Here is a 10,797-nt window from a genome sequence, read left to right as displayed (position 1 = left end):
TATTCTTCAGTTCCTCCTGCTTGTCAGCGTCCAGCTGGCTCCGGGCGAAGGTGTTGAGGTACACTTCATGAAAGCTTCGGTGCCACACCACGACTGGTGTGTTCTTGGCGGTGTTATTGATTCCGTCTATGATCTCCCTGCTCATATCGCCATGAAAATACTGGTGATATCCCCAAGTTACTAGAGTCTGGTCGGGCTTGGCTTTTGCGTTGATCAGATCGTTGAGGCGACTTCGGTATTCCTCTTGGGTCCTTACGCCTTTGTACGTACCACTTGGAAGAGTCCAGTCGAACGGGGTGATGAAATCCATTCTCAAAATCAGGGCCGCCATGGAAGGATGAAGATGAGGGTCAATGTGTCCTGGCATCATGGTTCGGCCTTCGAGGTCGAGCTTGGCCGCGTCAGGGAATAAAGCTTCGGCGTTTGCTAGGCTTCCAGTGAAGGCTATTTTACCGTCTTTTTCCACGACAGCTTCGACATACTGCGCCGTCTCTCCAACCATAGTGAGAATACGACCGCCGAAGTAGAGAGTCATTTTGAGTTCAAGCAAAGAACGTTAGCTGATTGCAGACTGGACGTACACACAAGCGTTGTGCAAGTTTTATGCAGCACCTAACTTGCGACCGCAGTTTTTAAACTGCTTGCATCAGCTCCGCCCTCCAATCCGCCCACATATATACAGCCAATCACCCTGCTCCACTTATTAATGACCCTGGCATTTTCTGCTGGATATAATTACATTATTTTAACTGCTGTAAATGCATTGTCATTTAAATAGGAATCAATCACAAAAATAGAACGTTTCCCCGACTTTATAAAGTCATAAAATTTATCTGTTCGGCCCTTTGGGCCCTTTCACAGACCCAAATGACAGATTTCTCTACTCTTTCATATACTACAACGAGTAAAATCCCTACCCTTCCATATACCTGAAGCCTGAAAAAGGTACCCCTTTCGGGCGGAGCCTCCCCGTATAGGCCGTTATAGGGAGTACACCCCGCCCCCCCTTGAAATAGCGAAAAATGTATTAAAAGCTGCTGCAATTAAAAACATACTGTGTGAGAATCAGTTTTGATTACTCTGTCTTTCAAGTGTAGTTAATGAGACCTTGTTTTGGCAACGATAAGAATAAGGAAATAAAGTCTTTTTAAAATACGTGAAATACTCAAATGTTTTCGAAGTGTTCAGTGTTGAGAGGGGCGGGCTGCTGTCAGCAAGTTCGGGTGTCTCTTGTTGTTGCGGAAACCATGGCTTGTTCTCTTTTGTGACGTGCTGTGAGGCAAGTTCACGGCTCGTTAAGTTTGCGCTTTTATTTTATATTTGATTTAAACTTTTATTTCGTCTATTTTTTCCTTTTTGATTAAATTGGTTTCTGTTGGTCAGTTGCCCGGTCAGTTGCTCCAACTTGATTTGCGTGCTTCTGCAGGCGACCATGCACTGTCTGTAACAAAGTGCCAAATGCTTAGATGGGGCTTCAAACAATTATTCTATTATTTTTTGTTATTGGTTTTAAAATAACTTTTGGAGTTTAATGACTCATCAGCTGTCACTAACACGTTAACCTTACATGAGCTAGATTATGCAATGCTTTTCAGGGAATGAAGAACACTTCTCACTGTGTGAGAATCAGTTTCGATTACTCTGTCTTTCAAGTGTTTGTTTGAGTGGCAGCGATAAGAAATATAGGATAATGAGCTTCGAGGCCTTCTTAAAAATAATGACCGAGGGTGCAGCGCCAGGGCGTTATTCGATTTAATGTATCTTTCCATTGCTTTAGAACCAGCAGGTCATTATTGTGGCCACTGGAGCGGTAAGCTATTATTCGTAATAATGACCTCCTGTTCCACTTTAGTGAGCCGCCCTTCCATTTATTAAAAATAATAACCCGTTCAAAACAATATAAAGGTACTCAAACATACACAAAGTGTCCATTGTTCAGAGGGGCGGGCTGCTGTCAGCAAGTTCGGGTGTCTCTTGTTGTTGCGGAAACCATGGTTTTGTTCGCTTTTGTGTCGTGCTGTGGGGCAAGTTCACGGCTTGTCAACTTCTTAACAATTAAAGTATTTAAGTTTTATTTTATGTTTCATTTAAAATTTTACTTCGTCTATTTTTGCCTATTTGGTTTAATTCTGGTTTCTGTCGGTCAGTTGCCTGGTCAGTTCCTCCAACTTAGTTTGCGCGCTAGTAAGTATACGTGCTTCCATGCACCGTCTGTAACAAAGTGCCAAATGCTGGGATGGGGCTTCGAACAATTATTCTATTATTTTTGTTATTGGTTAATAACTTTTGATATTATTTGACCTTTATAGCTGGAGTTAAACGACTCATCAGCTGTCACCAACACGTAAACTTCACATGAGCTTTTCTGTTCTTTTTAAAGACTTCGCAGGTTCAAGAGCTTTTTCTTTCAAACAATATTTCTTCACCTCTCGGCAGGGGTCTCTTGACTGCTTCGCTTGGCGAGAAAATTAATTTTAAACATACAGCTACCGTATTTCGAGAATAGCCTGCGAACAGCAGACGTATTCCCGATCGTCGCTCTGTTACCTTTCGGGATTGTCGGGATTGTCGCGTGCACATTTTTTCCGACAACCTTTCTCGAAATAGCTGTATGTAAGTTTTACAAAAACTAACTACTGTCAAGTACGGCGCTTTTGCCCTAAAGAAGTTAGGGCCCTTTCGGTATGACGAAGTCAACTTGTTAGCGAGGACTAGAGAACACGTTAGGGGATAAAATGCGTGAGAGTTATTGGCTCTTGAGTACTTATTTCCTTCCTCACTACTATCAACTTTTCGCACCTACTTAAGAGAAGATCAAATCCAATCACAATTACCTCCTTTTCCTGAGGAAGTACTTCAGCTAATTGTCTTAATTAAGTCTACCAGTTCCGGCCTTTAAGCAGCTGCAAGGATTGTCAAATTTGCCATGATTAGCCTCTTACTCCTGGCTAATGTCAAAAATTCAGAAATATTTTTTTTCGTAAAATCCCAAGAGATATATATTACTGTGCAAAAGTTCTGCCATAGAGGTTTCATTTAAATGGTAGTGCTACGTGCAAACGGACGCAACAGCTCCCAACATTGTTGGCGCAGCTATACTTTGACCGGTTTCAAACTTAATTGCGCAACAACTCCCAACAACACGTAACAACATGCGACACGGTGTGCAAAAGGACGCAAAATGTATCATCCAACAATGTTGGGCGTTGGTGGCCAACAATATTGCGTCCGTTTTCACGGGACTTTAGAATAACAAATCACTATGCCGCCACTAGGAGAAAGAGCGTTAAAAACAAACTTTTTTGTTTTATATCTGCCTTAGAGTTTTAAATTTCCTTGTGACTGATTTCATTTGGTGATTCACAATTTTGGTTTTTAAGACAATTTTTTCGTGGGTGCTAATTTACTCATTCACATGCAGGTCACGTCCCTTATTTTATGGAGGGATCTCTTGAACGGTGAAGAGGTCATGTAACAGTTTTTCAGAAAAGAAAAGATGATTTATTAGGTCTATAAACAACCACGATCAGCGAGTCCCGGCTTTTAGGGGGTTTTAGGAATTAGATGTAAACAATCATTAAACCGTTTTAGGAATAAAGTTAAAAAATTAATTTTAGGGATGATTTAAAATTCGTGGCGGATTTAGGGATAACAGGTATCATAATGATAGGGATAAGGGATAACTGCCCTGACCTCTCCCCCCCAAAAAACGTAAATACCGTAATGACCTAATAAACGCCCACTTCCAAATAAACGCCTCTCATCCATATAATAAACGCCCCCTCTACGCTGTTAAAATTGCATTAGACGCCCTTCTCTGATAAACGCCCCCTCTCTCTGTATCAGTCGTCTTTCTCAATGTCAAGTTTCTAGTGGCTATTAACTATTCGTACGGGACCCGTACATCGACTTGTATTTGTTATTCATACGGGACTCTGACTAAACTGATTAAGGTTAAGCATTAGGGTTGGGGTTAAGCAACGAAAATAGTGATTAGGGCTAAGCACTGACGATATTCTGATTAGGGTTACCGTAAATCCTGTATTAAGCCCCCCGGGGGACTTATTTATTTCAAGCCCATTTAAGGGGGGCCTCAATAGAGACGAGGGGGCTTATTTGAGACGGGGGGGGGGGGGCTCATTTAAGTAATACAGTCTATCATTTATTGGTGAAGAATAATTAGGGGAGGGGAGGGGGGCTTATTAACTTTCTCCCCCTGAGAAAGCCCCTCCCCCCTTATTTGAGAGGGGGGCTTAATAGAGGATTTACGGTAAGCACTCGGCTAGCTTCTATTGAAGATTACGGTTGTTGCTATATAATTTAAAATCAAACCCACTTCACCCGCGTATACTCCGTTGTATAGTGGTTAAGACTACGAACTGTAGATTCTAAGCCCCGGTATCGATTCTTAATCTAGCCACACTGATTTTTTTTCCTTTAAAAGTTGCCTCTGAATTTTTTTCCTTTAAAATTGAACAGTGGTTTAAAGGACTTACAGGTCCTTACACTTTCATGGAAATTTGCTGACCAGAAATTTCAGGAGACTTAGAAATTTCACTTCAATTTCAAGAAGAGACTTAATCCCGTATGAATAGCAAATACACGTCGGTTTACGGGTCCCGTACGAATATTCAAATATTTAAACATATTTGAATACATGTTTGCCCCAAGAGCTCTTAAGAGCTCATCGTAAGGGCCTACACCTACACTAAACATACAACATACATATGACATCACGAGTAAATAAGATAAAAAACAAAAGCGTTTGGACTTGTTGAGCGTAAGAAAACAATTCAACGTTTTCTGCTGTTCATAAATGAGAGGAGCCAAATGAGAAAAAATTCACCTTTTGAGAGTCCGAGTATCTCGACCATTCGTCAGGAAAAATGTCAAGTTCAAAGTAATGATAGACTAACGATGACAGCACAATAACCCTGACCGAGGAACCTGCGGGTGATCGATGTTGGGATTTGAAAGAGCGATAAGGATCACTAGACGGCCTACACGTATCAATTGACGGAGTCACGATATTCCACTGTTTTCAACCTATCTTAATATTTTGCGGAAATCATATTAAGTATCCGGTGCTTAATTCTCTTTCCGGGAAGATTAAGTTTGCTTTTATTTTGCGCAATGCTGCTGTGAATTTTTCTGTTGGTCAGTTGCTCCAATAACAACAATAACAACAACGATAATCTTTATTTTTCATCCTTAATTCAAATTATTCACAAAAGAACACGGGCCCGCAGGTAGCTAGTGCTTTGCATTGTGCTTTGTCAAGGACAAATAATTATTGTAATCTTTTAAAAATCCTGATAATTTGGTTAAAAAGCTCTGTATACAGCTGTTTATAGTTGATTCATCAGCATGGGCTTCTGTCATCAGCCCTCACACGGCCTACATGGTTTCCGGCCGTACGGAATTGAACGCAATAGTTGTCTTTCTTCACCTCGCTTTGCAAGAGCGATTAAGTTGATTAAGTTAAGTTAAGTTAAGTTGATTGATTTAAAAGTTTTACAAAAGCGGCTAAGCCTTGCCTAGAACCAGGCCTGGCTTAGAACGGCGCGTTTTAAGGAGACACCCCGGGGGTACTCCCTTATATAAGCCATAAAGGTATGTGCTGCCCCCAAACGGTATGGTTTCTGCGCCGTTTGGTCTGAATGACGGGTATAGACTTTGCCCATTTTGGTATGGTTTTCGAGGGAACTACTTTATCGTTTCAATTCGCCTCTGAATAAGAAAGGTAGAGAAATATGCGAATTCTAAATCTTTTCTGTTGGCGTTCTAATGTAAACCTAGGAGTACCTCCCCCCCCCGGGGGGGAGCAGAGAGAACAGAGTCTTTACGTTTCCGGTATGCCAAAGCCTAACTTGATAGCGAGGCCTAGAGAACACACGGAGGAATGAAGTGATTAGTCTATGCCTTACTATCAAAAGACCTCGAATAAAGTTTAATCGCTACCTCTTGCGTGCACCAACTTAGAAGAATCTCAAATCCATCCTTTCTGATGATGCAGTGGTCCGAGCCGACTAGCTCCGCCCTCCAATTCGCCCCGTTGGGCTTTACGTGGGCGGTTGTCGGCGGCCGTAAAGCTTGTTAACTCCGCCCTTTCACCCCTGATAGAGGCCAAAGTTAATCAAATGGTAAGCATTTCAATCAATGAAACTGTGCAAAACATCTGCCGAAGAGGTTTCATTTGAATGGTAACTCCTTCGGATTTCGTTGGCAGATTTAAAAGTTAATGACAAATCATTGAAACGTATTTGTTTTGTTATCTGTGTTAAAGTTTTAATTTCCTTGTGACTGATTTCATTTGGATGTTCACTAATTTGCTCTCGAAAAGAACTTGAGGGTCTAAGTTCTGTTATTTCAGTAACTGTCTGTTGCCCGGGGAGGGTACTCGACCAATATTTGGGTAGAGGTGTGTCGCTGAGGGTTTGATACCCTGACCCTGTTTAGGTCTAAAGAAACTTTTAAAAATACATATCCTGTTTAGGACAACACCCTCAATTTGTTTACCCTATTCAGGACAAAGGATGCACGCCGTCTTGTTTCAAAGCAATTTATCGACAACTGCAACAGAGCAAATTCACGTTATAGTCATCGCTTTGGTATACAAAAGTCATTCAGGAAATCAAATCGATCGTGCAGGAAATACCCTCAAGAACAGGCTCACACGAAATTATATACCCTGTGTAGGACAGAGCGAAATTATATACCCTGTTTATGACAGAGCTGAGAGGTCAAAAATCATACCTTGTCCAGCGGCACATCCCTTTATAGGCCAAATAAGGAAGTATCCCCTGGGGCTTGTTGACTGATTCACAAGAAGCAGGTCACGTTCTTTATGTTTACTAAGAGATCTCTTTTTTTGTTATCTTTTCTTATGTTTTCGAAGAGAATTGTTTTTCGTTCAAGGTGGCCTACGAGCAAGCTCTCTATTTGGGGCAGTCGCGAGAAGTCGCACGAGAGCAGCACGCGAAACTGATGATGCGAGTACGTGGGGCGGCTGGCTCGCTTCGCTCGCCTTAAATGGAGAGCTTGCTAGCAGGCTATATGATCAAGGGATCATATTCACCAGTTTTCTAAAAATAAAAGATGATGAAAGAATGAAAGATGGTAAATTTTGCTGATTGCTGATCCTTGTATGCGTGACGCTTTTCAAATATGAACCTAGTAACTATATGGCCCCGCTGTCCATGAGTTCTCCGTAGCTCAAGTGGATAGAGCGCCCGCCCGGTGTTTGGGAGGTCATAGGTCCGAATCAGGGGCTCCTGGTTCGAATTCTGTCGTAAACTCAGACTATTTTTTCTTTGTCCCACGCTCGTGACATGGTGATTAATTCATTTTTCACATAAAAGATATTTTAGGTCTATATTTTGTTGAGTTCCTGTCAGTGGTTTTGAATGTGACTTGACTTTCATGGCTCAATTCCCCGGAAGGTAACCCTGGGAATTCTTGTGGGAGCTTGCCGCAAGGTTATAGGCCTATATAAGAGTCGTTAAGACTTTTGTTCTTGGGCCATCGTAGCTTGATAAGAAATAGAACACAAAGGGCGATGATAAACATATTCAACTTACTCATTCTTATAAACTTGACGTTCCGTATGAGTTGAGTCAGCACACGAGACGTCAAGTTTATACAAATGAGTAAGTTTAATATGTTTATCACCATTGTTTGTGTTCTGTTTCTTACCTGACCAATATTTGGGTATTGGTGAGCCGCTGAGGACTTGAAACCCTGACTCTGCTTTGGACAAAAAAATCCTAAAATATATACCCTATTTGAGAGAGACTCGCCCAAAAAAACCTTAGCCTGTCGCCCCCCCCCCCCCCCCACCCCCCCAATTGTCACGTGAATTTCAACTATCTTCTTGTTACACTTCTTTGAATACTCAGTTTAAAGCCTCAAAGGATGTTGGCAACATCGATACCGGTATGCTGTAGCAAACCTTTTAAGTTCTAAAGTGTTGACATTGTTTCTTGTAATTTAGTTATCTGATGCCGTGGAGTCCCTGAAGACACATAAGCAAGAGGATCATGAAGGTAATTTAACCCGTGGGAGTCTGGCTTGGGGAATGTTACTTTGTAGTAACCCCAGGTGGCCGTCATTTTTCCAAAGTCCCTGTGATAACCGAGTGCATAAACGTATTCAGTTTGCTGTGTGTACATTCAAGGTCGAGGTTTTCTTAGTTTTTAGAGCCGTTCCATAGAAGTATTAGTCAACGAAACCAAAACAACTGGATCTTTATGGGCTCATATTACATTCCCTCTTCCGCACAACAGCCACCAAGCAAGCATTATTCAATAATACCATAATACTCTTGGTTTCCATCCGAAATTTTACATGTATCAAGACCGGGATACATTTGATTTTAGTCAAGGTCATGTGACCAAGAATCAACCAATGGCAGTCCCTGTTTAGTTGCGTGAAAGTCTAGGGATGTAACAATATAATTTATGAATTGACAAAAGGCAAATTTCCTGGAGAACATCGCGTGGCCTGAATTGTGAAAACAAAACATACAGTTTAAAAAGGTCTATCAGTTAATTTTAAATTATTATTTGTTACCTATTGTTTTTTCTTTTGAAGGTGTGAAGGCCCTTTCAGAGTTCCACACTCATTTTGTCGACTCACTTCAATCAATAACTCGCAAGTGTGTGGCCAAGAGAGACACGCTCATGAAAAAGCTGCTTGAGGCTAAGGACAATGGGATGAACAAAACTACTGCTTCGACGGCAGATAACACGTCTTTAAATTCGCCTAAACATGGACAAAGTGAAGTGTCGTAAACGAAAGCCAATGTAATGGCCAATCACAGCACGAGCTCACAATCAAGTGAACCAATCATACTTGGAGGCATGTAGCCGACCTCAAGCGCGGGACAACTCGGGTCAGCAGATCACGACTGGTTTTGATGTTTTTTTTGATTGGCTGAGAAACTCACGCGAGTTTTGTTCAGCCAATCACAACGAAGAAGCAATGTAATTGCGAACAGCAGGCTGATTAAAAAAACGCGATACGGCAGCTGCTTCCAACAGAAAGCTAGTCCTTATCGTGTTGCGTTTCTGTTTAGATTCACGACTAGAATGCTCTCCCCTCCTCAAGAGCCTTAAGTCGTAGCACGATGGGTTTCACAGGACGCTTTTTGACTTTCCAGATCATCTTTTCACTTGGTCCCGGATTAAAAAGGCCCTTTTTGAGCATCAGGTAAACAGTTTTCGTAAGAAATGGTTAACGCGCAGCGTACAACCATCGAGGTATGGAAGCACGTGGAAGGTTTGCGAAGTACCAAAAAAATCGCGGGTGTTGCCCGAGGCAACAGGACCAACGGAAAAGGAGCAGAAAAAAAACCGAAGGGGGAGGGTATAGGCGGTCTCTGTTGTCATCCGGTAAAATCTGGTTAAACCAGAATTTCGTTTGTCTTCTATTAAATAATGTTATTAGGGCAGGGAAACAAGAAAATTTCGAATCAAACTAGGTTGAATACTGAATTAAGGTGAGAACGAATTTTACCTACAACATTTCCTTTTTTCCATCTCTTTTGATCCCTTTTCGCCCCGCTATCCATCTCGCGCCACTGTCCACCGCCTGATTGCCTGGAACAGGCTACCCAGCCTTTTTTAATAAAGACAAGCTAATGGTTGCTGTACAGTGTGAAGGTAACAATTTTAAGAAGCTTGGTATCTTTGGGACTAAACGAACTGTTCGTAAGAGAGAGGCGTGCATGATGGGGGTGTCTTTAAGGATTGGCTCGCCTGAATTTCCTTAAATCTTGCTTGAAAAAAGAACCCGAAGTTGGGGGGTGGGGGTGGTTTTCCTGGGAGTTCTTCGTGGGGGTGTGCAGCCCGGTTCTCCAACTCCTGACCCTATTCCAGACCAAAAAGTTTCATTTTCCACCCCCGTTTTTAGACCTGGCCTTTTAGAAATTATGTCATCATAGGATCATTACTTAAATTAGAGAATCAACATAAAGATTTTTTAAGATCCCATGCGAATTCGCATAATCTCTTTCTTTCTTACTCATGTGGAATCATGTGGTATTGAAAATCCCCATGGGTGAAGAGTGAGGAGAAAAGGATGTTTTCGCAGGCTACGTTCATAAACTCGCGTAGTTTTCACGAAAACCACACCCGATTCCAGACCAAAATACACTCTTTTTTTTCTATAAGAACATATTTTGTAAGAATATTGAGGCTCAAATTTGTGAAATTTTAAGAATATTTTAAAAATATACCCGACGTAGAGCGTTTGAAAAGGACGCAATTTTGTATGTTGAAAGTCTGTAAATAGCTGTAAATACAGTACACTGTATGTTTTTTGGCTGAACCATATAAAATTATTCCTTTCCCTAAATGGCGCTAAGATGGAAGCGAAAAAGGGAGAGAGCTGATCTAAAATCTCCTCTCCCCTAGCCCCTTAGGAAGGCCTTATACTCAGGCTACTTGAGACAAATCTAGACAGAGAACACTGGCAATTGAAACCCCAATACAAATCTTAAGTGAAAATGCTATAAGCTATAATTTATAATTAAGAATAATTTAAGAATATTTTCAGCCCAAAATTGACAGAAAAATAAGAATAGCCTGGGACGGAAAAACAACATTCTTATATAAAAAAGTGTAGGCAAAGTCTATACCCGTTTTCAGACCAAAACGGCGTAAAAACCATACCCTTTGGGGTGGCACATACCTATATGGCTTATATACAGAGTTTGCACGCACCTTGAAAAGTTCTTTTATTTTAAAGTAAAAATTCAAAGTCCTTGAAAATTGCTGTCGGTGCTGAAAAGTCCTT

At 41.4% G+C, this 10,797-nt stretch overlaps 2 protein-coding genes across 2 annotated transcripts in view; one reads left to right on the top strand and one right to left on the bottom strand.

Annotated features, from left to right (window-relative positions):
- Positions 1 to 948, bottom strand: part of LOC140937349 (putative amidohydrolase YtcJ) — a 9,197-nt gene extending 8,249 nt beyond the window's left edge. The window contains exon 1 of the mRNA XM_073386903.1: positions 1 to 948. This exon is cut by the window's left edge and continues 125 nt beyond it. Coding sequence (XP_073243004.1) covers positions 1 to 535 — 535 coding nt within the window. The 5' untranslated portion in view covers positions 536 to 948.
- Positions 1 to 9,187, top strand: part of LOC140936571 (uncharacterized) — a 41,739-nt gene extending 32,552 nt beyond the window's left edge. Inside the window, exons 14-15 of the mRNA XM_073386076.1 lie at positions 7,994 to 8,045; positions 8,593 to 9,187. Coding sequence (XP_073242177.1) covers positions 7,994 to 8,045; positions 8,593 to 8,792 — 252 coding nt within the window. The 3' untranslated portion in view covers positions 8,793 to 9,187. The remainder of the gene's footprint in view (positions 1 to 7,993; positions 8,046 to 8,592) is intronic.
- Positions 9,188 to 10,797: the final 1,610 nt, after the last annotated feature.

This window comes from Porites lutea, chromosome 5 (genome assembly GCF_958299795.1).
Source record: "Porites lutea chromosome 5, jaPorLute2.1, whole genome shotgun sequence".
Lineage (NCBI taxonomy): Eukaryota > Metazoa > Cnidaria > Anthozoa > Scleractinia > Poritidae > Porites > Porites lutea.
Note: the sequence above shows the minus strand (reverse complement) of the source record. Positions and strands in the feature narration are given on the sequence as shown.